The 16308-nt window shown below is 36.0% G+C and overlaps 1 protein-coding gene across 1 annotated transcript; it reads left to right on the forward strand.

Moving 5' to 3' along the window:
* Positions 1 to 3653: 3653 nt before the first annotated feature.
* LOC110800898 (leucine-rich repeat receptor protein kinase HPCA1) lies at positions 3654 to 15730 on the forward strand. The gene is made up of 19 exons (XM_022006224.2): positions 3654 to 4042; positions 4884 to 5004; positions 5089 to 5160; positions 5302 to 5376; positions 5760 to 5831; positions 5960 to 6121; positions 6217 to 6291; positions 7109 to 7180; positions 7251 to 7322; positions 7425 to 7493; positions 7780 to 7854; positions 12097 to 12168; positions 12304 to 12438; positions 13037 to 13512; positions 13622 to 13768; positions 13844 to 13980; positions 14330 to 14549; positions 14685 to 14920; positions 15066 to 15730. The coding sequence occupies exons 1-19, from the start codon at positions 3952 to 3954 to the stop codon at positions 15501 to 15503; spliced, it is 2817 nt and encodes a 938-aa protein (XP_021861916.2). The 5' UTR covers positions 3654 to 3951; the 3' UTR covers positions 15504 to 15730.
* Positions 15731 to 16308: the final 578 nt, after the last annotated feature.

The raw sequence follows: 16308 nt of genomic DNA on the forward strand, positions 1-16308 counted from the left end.
AAATGCCTTATTTAGCCTATATATGACCTACATCGACCAAATATGACTTAAATGTGCTTAAATTGATTAGAATCAGTTTTAGAAACCTTGAATATGCCACATAAAACACGTAAATGGTTTGAAATGACAAGTCTGGTTCCTTAGCTCAAAGTTGGGCGAGAAAATGACATTTTAGGCAAAATATGACCTATAACGACCAAATAAGACTTAGATGTGAGTAAATATATTTGAATGTGTCTTAGCAAGTTCAAACTAAGCTTATGAAACATATTTTAAGTTTAAAATCAGCCCTTAGTTCTTTTAGTTGAAAAATGGGAGCGAAAAAGGCTTATTTAGCCTATATATGTTTTAAGTTTAAATGTGCTCAATTTAATATATTTGTTATTCATGGGTGATAATCATTTTAATTCTTGTAGGAAAACTATGAAAAAAATGTTGCCGAATGCGTTGAAAAAGGCATTGCTAAAGATCCCAACCAAATCTACTTTGAGACAGTAGGTGGGAGAAAGAAGGGAAAGGTCCCTGGGCTGGGGAGTGGAGACTCTCTATACTTTGCACCATCTAGAAGGGGTGGTAGTTCTTCTAGCTCATACACCCCATCTATTTATTCTCAAATGTCAACTCGCTTGGAAGAGACTCAACAACAGTTGACTCAAAAATCCATTGAGCTTGAAACAACAAAAAATCAGATGTTAAAGGCGATCTACTTTTGAGGCAAAGGGAGAGAGAAGAAAGAGAAGCAGAGCGACTAGAGCATCAAAGGGAGATAGAAAGGGAGAGACAAGAGAGAGAAAGGGAGAGGCGAGAGAGAGAAGAACATGCCGCCCAGATGAAAAAGGCAATGGAGTCTTACGAGAGGATGTTCAGGTAGTGTACTGGTTTTCCTTTCTCGCAGTCGCAGGACCCTCGAGATCCAACCGGCAGCGGAACACCTTTGTGTTAGGTAGTTAGTATTCTTGTATACCTAGTTGCAACTTTTCTTTTGAGTCCTATATATTATGAATGTAGTAACATGTTTAAACAAAATCAGGTGTATTATGAATCTTGTTGTATGACTTTGAACAGGTTTAATATTATAACATTGACATGTTTCATACGATATTACAGGATTTATATAAATTCGTATAAATACAGACAAATTATAGCCTAATTAAACGCTTAAATACAGGTCACAAGTGTAGTCACTAATTTAGTGACCGCCTTGGCAGTCGCTAATTTAGTGACTGCCAAGGTGGTCACTAAATTAGTGACCGCCAAGGCGGTCACTAAATTAGTGACTGCCTAGTGACCGCCTTGGCAGTCACTAATTTAGTGACCGCCAATTAGCGATGCCAAGGCGGTCACTAAATTAGTCAATTTCTTGTAGTGCCCCCCCACCCCACCCCCACCCCCACTTGTTCAAAAGGACATGGTCCCCACAGTAATTACTTATTAAAATATCTACCCCAACCCACTTCTTTTATTCTTCTTAAGACCCGTGCCCACCCAAGTGTATCTCTTAAAAAAATACGGAGGGAGTAACTATATTGCATATAAGTAAACTATATCAACGTACGAGTTACTATATAGGCCGCAGATTTTTTGGATCACGTGAACATTGCTTGTACATGTCATCTTTAAAAGCTGTAAAATATCTAAAATATCCTGGTCCACACTAATAATAGCGTGGACCTGGTTCATGCAAGTGAGATTGTTTAAATGTAACAAATCAACCCCAAAAATTACAAAAATAAACGAATATTATTTTTGGAAATTATTTATGGATTTTCACAAAAATAAATAAATTGATTTTTCATATTTCCTAAAAATCATTTAATTGATTTTCGAATAAAAAAATAAAGATAAAATAAAATAAAAAAAATAAAATAAAAAAAATTAATTTATGTGGTCCATGTTAATTCCACTATTATAGTCATAATAAAAAATTTCATTGTGTGAGCGCTATTAGTCTTTTTGGGTCAATTGTTGAATGAATGAACTACTTGCCAAATAAAATATCAAAACCGTAGACCACACTTTAGATTAAGAAAGCAGTGGTCCTTTGTTGAATCATCTTCAAACCCTAATATGTGGAATTTTCAACCGTAATTACTCCCTCCGCCAAAAATAATTGTAGTAGTTAAATTTGACAAAAAAAAAAATACTGTAAGCCAATAGAATTATGATTGACTAGTTTACTTTGTTTGAGATGGTCCGGAAGGACCTTTGTGTTGTTTTATCGAAAGATCTTCGTAGCGTGTAGGAATGTCAGTGGGGCGGGTTTCGTGAGAGATCCGCCCCGCATCCGCCCCAAGTAGGTGGGGATGGAGGTAGGTTTGGCGGGTGATAGGGCGGGGATGGGTATAAAAATCGTACCCGCCATGGGTGATGGGGCGGGTGTGGATTTTTTGTTGAACCCGCCCCATCCCCGCCCGCCCCGCCCCATCCCTACTCTCCCCGCTTCATACCTTCCATGGGTGATGGGGTAAGTGTGAATTTATTTGTATGTCTAGGAGATAATATGAATTTATGTGAGATTTTTAAGTTTTTTGTTTGGATTTTTGTTATGACGGGTACTATATATGTTACTTTAGTCATAAGGTTTTTTTTTTTCTTCTAAATTTAACTTTCATTACTCCGTATATATGACAAATATTTGCTAAATAAGAAAAATTAGGCGGGTATATTGACACGGGTATGGGGTGGGGATAAGAAGGGGATGGATACCCAGTTGGGTGGTGGGGCGGGGATGGATTTTAGTTTATACCCGTTGGGGCGGGGATGGGAATAGATTTTGTACCCGCCATGGGTGATGGGGCGGGGATGGGGATGAAAATTTTAGGTGGGGATGGGGATGGAGGGACCTACATACACATCCGCCCCGCCCCTCCCCATTGACATCCCTAGTAGCGTGGCATTACCGAGGAGGGGTCATGCGAATATGCGGTAAGTACTTACTCCGTATTCTTTTAGGAATCGCATGTTGACTAACACAAGTATTAAAGAAGCATAATTGAATTTGATAAATAATGCTGCATAGTTGACAATAAAGAAATGTAAAAAACAAGTGGGATATAAAAGTTACCAAAAATGAAATTAATTATGATTTGAGTAGGGTCATAGAAAATTATTTGTTGGTTCAGTGGTGATTGGGGCTGAACTTGTTAGGGAGGACCCGTGTTTGATCCCCGCAACAACAGTTGGGAGGGGACTGGAACCTATCTACCCAGAACTCGCCCCGAATCCGAATTTGCCTTAAGGATGAATGGGGTGCTAACACCAAAAACAAAAAAATAGAAAAGTAAAAAATTATAAATGGTTGGAGAGTAATTGTAAAACTTGCCAAAAAATTGAATTATGGAAACAATGAGTCTACTATATTTCGCAATTTGAATTACACACTCGAGTGCAAATCGCTCTTTGTGCACCAGATGAACATGGAGAAGAAAAATTCAATGTACGCATATATGTTCTTTTGTGTACTCTGTTTTTTGGGTCTGAACCAGATGTATTTTGTATTTGAATTACATATTTGTAAATAATCGAGGGCCAAACTGTACATCCAGATGCATAAATTTATATTTCGGTTCGGAGGGAGTATTTCTTTTGATTATATTTTGTTACTTCCTAAAAAGATAATTTGCTAAAAATTCCTAGTATAATTCTTTTACAGTCAGTCACATACAGAAACTTAAATGATGGGGCGACTCTTCTCTTGGGGTCCAGATCATTGAATATTCAACTGTCCTCTGACTCTGCCACTCTTCTCTTCACCTTAATTTATTGGATAATCATATAATTTCAGCAACCAAAACTTCTGTCAGTTAACTTTAGCTTGGCAACTTCAGATGCTCATTTATTATGAATGAGGATACAGTTGTTCAAAACAGATTAGAGCTTCTTTCTTTTTTATTTTGAGGAGTTGTTAAAAACAGGTTTTCATTTGCAGTCAGTTTTTGTAAACTGTTGGAAATGAGAATTATTGGTTGTTGTAAACAGGTTTTCATTGCCTTTCTATGCATCCATTTCTGTTGTACTGCAGGGCAGACCAATTTCCAAGATGGTAAGCGTGCATGATTTTGTTCAATCTTTATTATTTTGAGCATAATTATTTTAGTATTTACATCCTTTGTTAAATGTTTGAATGTATTTCTAGTTAAGTATGAAATGCTAAATCAAAGAAAGGAAATTAAGAATTCATGTCATTGTTAATACCAAAATAATTCATGTGTGGTTCCTTGTATTTGATTAACAAAGCAAATGCATTTTGTCAAAAATAACATTGCATATAGGTATACTAAACAATGAGCTCTGATGGCCTCGTCGATAGGTTACAACTAGATGACTGTGAGCAAGTCTAAGTCTATAGTGGCTTTGACTCGAATACAACCATTTTTAGTACCAACACAGAATATGTCAGTACCAATAACGCAAATAACTTGTATTGGTAATTCTTCGCAATTTTGCGTTTTAGTACTGACGTATTCTGTATTGGTACTAAAGGTGGTTGTATTTGGGTCACTTGTGTCCATATGGACACAAGCCACTTGAGGTTTAGCATTCCTCAAATGACTGTATTGGTAATGAGCTTGTATGTAATTATGTTATTATATAGGAACACAATTTGATACCAAAGTACTTGTTTTTCTTTACAAATTTGCATTCCCACTTGTTTCACAGTAGAATTGCATTACCAAGGACATTGTCATGAAGGTTTTTCTTAGAAAATCACAGAAACACATTACCATTATTGCCTACCAACTGAGCTATTAATGGTTCATTCAGGAATGTGATCTGAGAGATTATGTGCTGTCACTGGTGATACTCACACTTTCATACCTAAAGTAGATTGGTATTTTTGTACTAATTTGGCCTTACAACACTAAGCAAAATTGTTGGTGTAGCTGCTGTTTTGAAGTCCCTCACAGATGGCTGGAAGAATTTACCGCATAGCTGGACTGGAGAAGACCCTTGTGGAAAGAGATGGGAAGGAATTACTTGCTCCAAGTCTCGTATAGTTACCATGTAAGTCATGATATGTGCTTCCTACACAACTTTTTCTAGGGTGAAAAACTAACTTTTGCATGCTGTTTTGTTGTTGTTGTTCAGAACACTAGCAAGTATGGATTTGACAGGTCAGCTAACTGGAGACCTGGAATCATTGTCTGAACTGCAGATTCTGTAGGTTTTCATAGCTTCTAAACCACATTTTATATGTAATGCATCTGAAATATGCCCATGTTCAATCGAACAAGTTGATAGGATTGAGGGTATTTTTACTTGTTCTGGTGAGATTCTGATCCATTCCTTTAATTAATGCAGCGATCTATCCTACAATAAAGGGATTACAGGTTCACTTCCACCGTCTATAGGAAAACTGTCAAAGCTTACAACCTTGTAAGAAACCTTCAGTAATTCTCTGAGTAAATTATCATGCATTCACGCACAATTACCACTGCTGCTCTTTACTAACTACACCCAATTTTCTTTAGGGATATCTTACGGGGGCTCTGGTTTGACATAATTCACAGTGTACCTTTTGGTATCTACCTTAAGCACCATGTAACCATTAACCTTACAATGATTGTCAACTGCGACATTTGAACATGTTGGTTACATCAATATATAGCTCATGGAAATTGGAATAAATGTGTACATGTTCAATTATTATAACAGCTATGGGTTTGATGGTGCACAAAGTAGGAATGAAATGATACATCTGAATTATAATATACACACTTCATAATCTCCCCTTATCTTTTCTCCTTTTTATCTGCAAGAATTCTTCTTGGTTGTGGCTTTTCCGGGAGCATTCCTAATTCAGTGGGATCGCTCAAGAAGCTTGTATATTTGTAAGAATCCTACCGATGGTTATGCTTATTTTAGTTTCTATAAAGCGTGTCTACAACAGTACTACTGTACTTTTCTCTACTCTCTTTCTTTTCCATATGCTTTCTTATCCTATCTTTGAAACTTGCAGATCTCTAAATTCAAACCGCTTCACTGGAGAAGTGCCAGCTTCTATTGGTAGCTTGAGACAGCTATATTGGCTGGATTTGTCTGACAATCAGCTCACTGGTAGCATTCCTGTTTCTGATGGAAGCAAACCTGGACTCGATTTGCTAGTTAATACAAAGCACTTGTATGTACTATTCCTGAATGGTTATATTTGTCTAACTCTTAATATCTACATTTATTTTTATTAACTTTTGACTAGTGTTAAACCTTTGCGTGCAGTCACTTCGGAAAGAATAGACTCTCTGGAGAAATCCCGCGTAATCTTTTTAATTCTAACATGACTCTCATACACGTGTAAGTGCTGTTATAAGCCCCTTCTCTGTATTTTTTTTATGAGTGCATTTGTAGCTCGTTTTGTAGGCAATAATGTATATGACGATAATGCTAAAATGTTTTTAAGCACCTTTGCCTGGAAGTGATATGGTAATGCTTCACCGTCAAGTATCTGTTTCCTACATGTATTTCTGTTACCACTCACTACCACTTTCGTAGGCATGAGTGGTAATGAAAATGTATTGAAAAACTTAGACATGGAATTTCCTTGTGAAAATTCTTAGAATCGCATCACCATTACCAATATTTATTTGCTAAAGGGACTTTACATCAATCATTGCCAAAGAAGTTGTCTCCCAGTTAAAATTAAGTAGTGCAAGAAATACATAAGAAGGCTTTTTCATTGCGTCTTTTAGATTTTTGAACTGTTCTTTCTTTTAAATTTTTCACACATTTTAAAGTTTTCATCTTTATAGTTCTTGATTAGCATAAGAAATAATACATTCTGAAATTTTCTTTTTTTATAATTCTTGATAATGATTGTATATTCTAAAGTGCAACTGTTCCTCTTCGAATAATTATTACAGACTCCTGGATAAAGATGTTTCTTCAAACTTTCTTATACTTCATAATCAGACCCCTGCTTCAATTCCTGTCTCTGAGTTCTACTTAGTATTTGTTCACCTCTGCTTATCTTATTTTAGTTTTAGCTTTCTAGCTCTTAATAAATGTTGCATTTGTTTCTAACAGAACTAGCACAGCCTTTTGCCTACTTTTCTAAGTTAACTTTTTATGTATGTTTTAATATATTCTACTAATCCTGGATGTCTAATAACAGGCTTTTTGATAATAATCGCCTCACAGGAAGCATTCCTGAATCGTTAGGACTTGTTCATACATTACAGGCAGTGTGAGTGTTAGTTTAGGCTGTTTTCTATTTAACTCTGATGTATCATTTGTTAATATATTTTCTGTATCAGTCGCTTCGACAGGAACTTATTGAGTGGGGCCGTTCCACCGAATCTAAACGATCTTATTGGAGTCAGTGAGCTGTAAGAAAATGAAAATCAGCTGGCTCTTCAGTAATTCTTTTAACCTTTTCTATTCTCTTAAGGAAATTGCTTTTAAGAGCTCTTCGGCTTCTGTTATTTCAGGATGTTGTCCAACAATGCACTTACTGGTCCTGTGCCTAATCTTACAGGCATGGTCAGCCTTATCTCTGTGTAAGTATTGAAAGAACTATTGATAGAGAGCACCATAAGACAATTTCTCAGATGTTAAAGTATTCAAGTGGCACAACACTATTAGTTTCTTATTGTCTTCTGAGAATTGGTGATGATAGAGTCCTATCTAATTTGTTCTCAGTGACTGTATAAAATGAGTCACCAATTTATCGTTTGAATTCTCTGTGATTTCAAGGGCTTATGTTCTCTGCAACCATCTCATCATACAAAATATATTTGTGCCATTTTCTTCTTTGTTAATGGTGCAATGTCTTTATATATGCAGCGACTTGAGCAACAATAGCTTTGAGGCTACAACAGTTCCACATTGGTTTTCAGCCCTGAAGTCTCTGAAAACAGTGTACGTCCTTCTTCTTAAGGATTTCTAATTAGCTTCTTCAATGTTGCATTGCGGTCAAGAAATGTTCATTTGAAGCCTGTGTTTTCTTTGTTAACTTGTATTTCTGTAAGTTTTTTGGTAACAAGATTATTTCAAGAGTAAACCATCTGTCATACGCTTCTTAACCTAAATTTTTTTTCGTTGCTGGATCTTTGTAATCCAACTCATCTGCTCCGTTAGTATTCTTTGGTATCTTGTTCTATTTTTGTAGACAAGTAAGGAAATAATGTTGTGGTTGTTCATGGTAGTTTAGAGGAGATAATAATAGAAATCACAATTAAAAGGTAAAGAGAAATTTAAGGTGGTTAACATAGAATAACAATTTAACCACCCGTGAAATAGGAGGTATATGATAAATTCATTATCCTTTATCCATTTCTTAGCATCTAAACTCTTACAAATTCTCTAGGTTGTAACGTAGAATTAAATACAATTCACATCATAAAAGCTTAGTTTAAGAAAAACTTATTTTTCTTACGTTACATTTGTTATTTCCTTCATAAGGATTGTTTGTTTATCCCCGAAATATTATTTATTTATGAGGTATCGATTTCATAATATCTAGTAGAAGCCAAATTTCCCTTGCAAGCTCTAACAATTGGTATCTGAGCCGGCGTCAATATATTAAGTGATTAAATTTTTACTTTGAAAAATATTTGTAATGTCTTACTAGTGGAACGGTAAGAGTTGGGAAATATAAAATTGAAAAGTTCAATGGGAAAAATGATTTTTTTCCTATTGGAGGATGCAAATGAAAAATTGCTAATTTCGCAAAAGCTGCACAAAGCGCTAGCGGGAAAGGAACAAAAACCTGAAGATATGAAGGATGAGGATTGGGAAGAGTTAGATCTTGAAGCACGAGCAACCATAATATTGTGCCTTGAGAGGATGTTGCATTCTTGGTAAATGAAGAAGCAACGACTGCTGGCACGTGGGAAAAGTTAGAGACAAATTTCATGATGAAAACTCTAACAAACATAGATGTGATAGGATTATATACATGCTAGAAGGAAGAAGGCGCCTCAATTCAGGAGTAAAAAATTTGAAAACTCTAACAAACAATTTGAAAACTCTAAAATCAAAATTGTATACATGCAAGATGGAAGAAGGCGCCTCAATTCAGGAGTATATCAATAAGTTTGATAGGATTATATCAGACTTAAAGGATATAGATGTGAAGATTGATGAGGAAGACCAAACGCTCATGCTATTAATTTCATTACCAAAGCCTTATGAAAATCTAGTTCACACATTGATGCTTGTGGGTGATACTTTTAACCATGTATGAGACTAGAACATCGCTTTTAGCGGATAATCTTCAAAAAGTGGGATGATGTCGAGCAGTGGAGGAGAGTGGAGGAGAATACAGGGAACAAGCTCAGAAGATTGTTTACAATTAGAGGAAGGACCAATGAAAGAGAAGAGGCAAGGAGGAAGGTCTAGATCAAAATCTAGACCTCTTGCGGAAAGACCATGTTTAAGATGTGGTGAGTTTGGACATTTTAAAGCAAATTGCCCAAATAAGAGGGTTGCATTCAAGAGGTCGGACAACAACTTTTGTCTCAAAATGACGAGGAAGATTATTGTTACTCCGTTTCAGAACAATGCAATGAAATATCTGGTAAGTGGATGCTTGATTCAGGAGCATCACACCATATGTGCCCAAACAGAAAGTGGTTTACAACTTATCAAAGTTTGGACGGTGGCACAGTTTTGATGGGAAATGATCATGCTTGCAAGATTGTCGGGTTAGGTACTATCCGAGTCAAGATGCATGATGGGACAATAATAACCCTGAAGGGTGTGAGACACATCCCAGATTTGCGGAAAAACCTTATTTCTCTTAGGTTATTAGAGAAAAATGGTTGCAAAATAGCCATAGAAAATGGAGTATTAAAAGTTGTTCGTGGTTCCTTGGTAATGATGAAAGGGATTCGTCATGGTAATCTTTATCCTTTTTTGGGGACAACTGTTATATGTGATTTAGCAGTTAGAATTAGTGGAAGTACAGACCAAACAGAATGCACGAGGATATGGCACATGCGCCTTCGGCATATAACGGAAAAATGTCTATCATTTCTTAGTGGACAAGGTTTGTTGAAGAACATAAAGAAATCACAAATGGAATTTTGTGAACATTGTGTGTATGGAAAAGCACACAGGGTGAAGTTCTCTACAAGCAAGCACATACGGATGTTTGGGGTCCGGCTAAAGTTTCTTCCAAGGGTGGTTCAGGTACTTTGTTACATTTGTTGATGATTATTCTAGATATGCTTGGATTTATTTTGTGAAACATAAGAATGAGGTATTCGACATTTTCAAGCGGTGGAGAGCAATGGTTGAGAACAGAACGGGTCGAAAGCTAAAAACTGTATGGTCTGATAATGATACGGAGTACACAGAGGGAGCTTTTAAGGAGTTTTATGATCAGGAAGGTATTGTGAGACACTGGACAGTCAGAGACACACCACGACAGAATGGAGTCGCAGAAAGACAGAATCAAACACTACTTGAGAAGGTTAGGTGTATGCGCTCTAATTCTGGGTTAGGCAAATAATGGTGGGCAGAATCAGTTGCTACAACTTGCTATATAGTGAATCGTTCCCCACATTCTTATTTAGATGGTGACATACCTTATAGGGTGTGGTCAGGGGAACATGCAGATTACAATAGACTTAGAGTGTTTGGGTCCACAACTTATTATCATGTTAAGGATAACAAGCTTGATGAAAGAGCCAAGAAAGAAATATTCTTAGGATATCACAAAGGCTTTAATGACTATCGTCTTTGGAGTATAGAGGATTCTAAATTTGTAATCAGCAGGGATGTGACCTTTGATGAAAGATGATAGCTTTATCCAAAGCTATGGTGCCAAATAATGGTGATGTCGGGACTATTTCAAATACTCAAGTGTGGAGATAGAATCTAGAGCCTAACCAGATTCTAGTCATGTTCAAGTGGATCATCCTGGTGTTAGTCAAAATGATGAGGAGGATGATCTTGAACATGAGGAGATTCAGCGGAAAACGAACATATGTTATTACAACATCATCAAGGATATTTGGCAACCACTAGGCCAAAGAGGAATTATAAATCAGTTCAGAAGTTTGGGTCAGACAAACCTCTGAGGCATTACGGGCAGGTTAACTTGGTAGAATATGCACTCTCGGTGGAGGATGTTGAGTCGTTCACCTTCAAACAAGCTATCAAGGACAAGAATAAAGAGAGTTGGTTGGTTGCTATTGAGGAAGAGATGCAATCTCTTCATAAAAACAAGACATGAGAGGTAGTCCCATTACCTGTGGGAAAGACTATTATTGGTTGTAAGTGGGTGCATAAAAGAAAAGAAGATCCTTCCAAGACCGATGGTATAAGATATAAGGCTAGATTAGTGGCCAAGAGATTTGCACAGAAACAAGGTGTTGATTACAATGAGATATTAGTGGCCAAGGGATTTGCACAGAAACAAGGTGTTGATTACAAAGTTGTGTTAGGAAGCAAGTTCCAACATTGCATGGAATTACTAAACATTGTCCCATGTTAGGCATTACATGGAAAGATAAATGGAACAACGATTGGTTTGATCCCGATTAAAGGGTACATATGCAGTCATTGTCAAAAATGGTGCAACCGGATATGGATAACACAATTTGTTCGTCCAAAATTTGAATGTCTTCAAATTGTCAACGAGGTGGAGAATCGTAGACTACTATGGAAATAATGTTGTGGTTGTTACTCCTAGTTTAGAAGAGATAATAATAGAAATCACAATTAAAAGGTAAAGGAGAAGCTCATTATCCTCTATCCATTTCTTAGCATCTAAACTCTTATAAATTCTCTAGGTTGTAACGTAGAATTTAAATATAATTCACATCATAAAAGCTTAGTTTAAGAAAAACTTAATTTTCTTACGTTACATTTATTATTTCCTTCATAAGGATTGTTTGTTTATCCCCTAAATATTATTTAATTGTGAGGTATCGATTTCATATTATCTACTAGAAGCCAAAATTCCACTGAATTCTCTAAATTTTTGTATGACATCTGCCATCATTTCGGAAAAAAAAAAGATTTGAATTTATGTCAATCATGGTACCAAAAGTATGCATATATACACTAGTGACTCTTAATCGTACCTGTCTTATTAAGTTCCTTTGCTTGCTTTTGTTAATAAGGACGATCTATTTAATATCTTACGTGCAGAATTATGGAACGAACAGGACTGGAAGGACTGCTTCCATCAGGATTCTTCAGTATCCCTCAGTTAGAAACTGTGTGAGTGTCGATTCCATCTTTTGAAATAAGTAGCTAAGAGCATGAGCATGGGCATTATTAACGAGGACCATGATGTATGTATGTCGTCTACTTAAGTTTAAGATGACAAATTTACTTTTTGATTGATTTTCCCAGAATCTTGAAGAGCAATCAGCTTAATGGGACATTAGATATTGGTGGCAGCTCTAGCCAGCTACTGAAATTCATTGATCTACAAAATAATTCCATCAGTAACGTCAAATTGGATCCTGGAAAAAATTACACATTAATGTAAGCTTTCTGAATGAATTCCCTTTTTGCATATGTATGGATATAACTGAAGCCAGCAATGTAAACATACAGTGTAAGAAGACTACAAATTGAACAGTTTTCCTCATAGTAGGGTTCAGTAACGGTAGAAGTTTAAGGATTTGATGAGAGCTTTGTGCTGTTGACAATGTCTCTTCTATCTTCTTTTTAGCTGCAATTTTAAGATATAAAACTGACAAGGAAGGACATGATACCCCACTATCCCAGATGAAAGGACATGATATCCCAGATGAATGTATCTTTAGTGAATATCTCGTGTTTTACCTTCAGAAATAGATATTAGTTTCATTATTGTCTCCAATGGTTAAGCTTTCCCTAAATCAGTTTTTTTGGAATTCTTCTTCTCTGCTTAATGTTTTAAGTACGTTAGCAAATCGGCATTGCTGGAGAGAGATTATACTCACTCTTAGGAAGAACCAAAGTTACTTTTGGATCATCTGTTTTCCTTCCCTAAATATTTTATATGTGCATGTTACTCATTAGAGAAATTGACACTTACTTTTGGATCATCTGTTTTCCTTCCCTAAATATTTTATATGTGCAACTTTTTTTCTGCCAGGCTTTCCGATAATCCATTTTGTCAGAAAAGTTTAGTTGCATCACCTTACTGCAACAAAAATCTGGGTTCATCCTCATACAAAACACCAGTTTTTTGTGTTACTCCAAAATGTGCCTCAGGCCAAATGTCGAGCCCCACTTGCAAATGTGCATATCCGTACACTGGTACCTTTGTCCTCAGAGCTCCTTCCTTCTCAACCTTGGGAAATGATGCTTACTTCACAGAACTTCAGCTTTCTCTTTTACAATTTTTTGTGGATATTTCACTGCCCGTGGATTCGGTGTCACTAAGTAATGCAGCTATGGACTCATTCGGTTACCTTAACATGCATCTAGCATTCTTTCCAGCTAAGGAAGTACATTTCAACAGAACAGCAGTTTCAACACTTGCGTTTGTGCTTAGCAATCAGACTTACACGCCAAAAAAGCAGTTTAAACCTTATGTTTTTTTTGCAGATAATTACACTCCATTTGCAGGTGATACTAACAAGTATTTCCTTTCTACAGTATTGGTTTGTTGTTGTTTTTGTTAATATCTCTATCATCGTACATAAACTCTTTCTTAACCAGCTCCCTGCATCGACAGGAAGCAAAAAACCATCTCATATAGGTGCAATTATTGGTGCTGTTATGGGAGTTTCCATTCTACTGTTGCTGTCAATCTGTGCTGCAGGATACGCATTTTCTCAAAAGAAGAGAGCAGAGAAGGCGAACCAGCAGGCCAATCCATTTGGTAAGTTGTAAATTTTATTCTTTTGACTGAAAGTTCAAAGCCTTCAAAGCTTCTGATCCATGTTCTACATTGCAGTTTCCTGGGATTCACAAGGAACTAGTGGTGACGTTCCCAAGTTAAAAGGTGCCAGGTTTTTCACATTTGACGAAGTTCAGAAAAGTACCAACAATTTTTCTGAAATCAACAACGTTGGTTCTGGGGGTTATGGAAAGGTTGATTTTAACAATGCTGGTTTATGTGTTATTATCAAGTTTAAAATGTTGTGATTTATTTTCCATCCTTCTTTATATACTCGAATTTTCAACTTTGAATTAGTTGAAGGTTAAAAATGAGTTTTAAGAATGAAGATTAAAATAATGCCATTGAGGTTATCTTCCAACTTTTTTGTTCTTTTACATTTTATTTTTATTTTTATTTTTCAGCTTTTAAGTTCAAAATGGTATTACAAATAGTGCGAAAATACACTTTATACTGATTAATCTGCAAAAACCGTGTCTCTGTTTATTCTATGTTACAGAAAAATGCTAGTTTGTAACTTGCTGATTATTTTGATATTTTCAGGTTTACAGAGGAGTTCTTACAGATGGAGAGATTGTTGCAATAAAAAGATCTCAGCAAGGATCGATGCAGGGTAGTCGAGAGTTTAAAAATGAGATAGAGCTTTTATCAAGGGTTCATCATAAGAATCTAGTGAAACTCATAGGATTTTGCTTTGACCATGGAGAACAGATGTTGGTCTATGAATTTATTCCTAATGGTACACTACTTGATAGTCTTTCAGGTATACTTGTTAACCTTTCTGCAACTAAGATTATTACTGTAAACATAATCTTTATCCGCTGGGATTATTCATTTTTCGCAAGCTTTCAGAAAGTTTGGAATCAGTGTCAAAAAGAAATATTAACTGTCCATGCAGGGAAGTCTGGAATTGAGTTAGACTGGATCAGACGACTGAAAGTAGCCCTTGGGTCAGCTCGAGGTTTGCAGTATCTTCATGAGCTTGCTGATCCACCGATCATACACAGGGATATTAAGTCAAATAACATCTTGCTTGATGAGCGTCTAACTGCAAAAGTTGCTGACTTTGGCCTTTCCAGGCTATTTGGCGACACTGACAAGGGTTATGTTACTACTCAAGTCAAAGGAACAATGGTCAGTAACTTACTATCCTCTAATACTTTACTCACTAAGCTAGCTAGTTGGCAACCGCACCCTCACCCTTCTGTTGCTGACATAACATCTTCTGTTGTTGTTGTTGTTGTTGTTGTTGTTGTTGTTGTTGTTGTTGTTGTTGTAGGGATACCTTGATCCTGAATATTTCATGACCAATCAGTTGACTGATAAAAGTGATATATTTGGTTTTGGTGTGGTTTTATTGGAAATGCTAACCGCAAGAAAACCAATACAACAAGGCAAATTCATTGTGAAAGTGATGAAAGAAACAGTAGACAAGTCAAAAGATTTATATAACCTGGGTGAACTAATAGACCCAATGCTTCTTTCATCTTCAAATACGCTACTTGGGTTCGAAAAATTTGTGGATTTGACACTGAAATGTGTTGAAGAATTCGGAGTTGATAGACCTTCCACAGGTGAAGTGGTGAAAGAACTCGAAATCATTATGCAGTTGGCAGGCTTTAACCCGGACACTGAATCTACCACAACTTCACAAAGTTATCAAGGATCAAATACAAAGAGTTTTAGCCATCCCTACTCCGATGATTCACTTGTTTGATATATTTATATTTAAACATGTAAAATATCCAAATGTGTAGTTTTTCGTGTCGAATATAGTCTCCAATGCTGAAGTTGGATGAGATTATTTGTCCCATATAAGAGCAAGAAGATGTTTGACAACTATATAGGTAGTATGATGTTAGTGTAATTGCTTATGTTAGTATAATTATTTCTTTATGGAAGCCTGAGACGGAATATTAAGTCCCCGTTTCTTTTGACGGAAAATACTTTCCTGGAACTTTGTTTGTTTTGTTCAAGGTGGAAAATAATTTTCAAAAGGTGTAAAACAACTCTCTCTAAGGGGAAAATCAATTTTCCCTTTAAAATGAAGGAATGCTCCATTTTCCACTCTAATCCCTTACATTTCTTTTCCTCTTAACTCATTCCCACTTCTATGTTCTTTATCTTTATATATATTTTTTGAGTAAACATACAAAAGAAAATTATTTTTCCTTGAAAATCATATAAATACACAGAGCCTAGAGGTGATCATTTTGTACTTTTTTTTGTAACTTGCAAAAACATGTTTATGTTCTGGAATATAATATGGATGCCCCTCGTACCCCGTCAATATTTCTGGAATATTCTAGGATTCTTGTTCTCAAAGCAAAACCTTAACTGTTGTATCCTATATATACTCGTACTATATGGAATAATATACGCAACAATATTCTCAATGTTATCTCTCTCGTCTATTCACAACACGTTAGTAGCACACCAAACTCTAGCTGACTGAGGAAAAAAAAATCTATCTTCACTCGATTTGAGGTGAGTATGTATCCTATTTAAAGTATTTTGATTTT

The sequence above is a fragment of the Spinacia oleracea genome, chromosome 3, assembly GCF_020520425.1.
Source record: "Spinacia oleracea cultivar Varoflay chromosome 3, BTI_SOV_V1, whole genome shotgun sequence".
Taxonomy (NCBI): domain Eukaryota; kingdom Viridiplantae; phylum Streptophyta; class Magnoliopsida; order Caryophyllales; family Amaranthaceae; genus Spinacia; species Spinacia oleracea.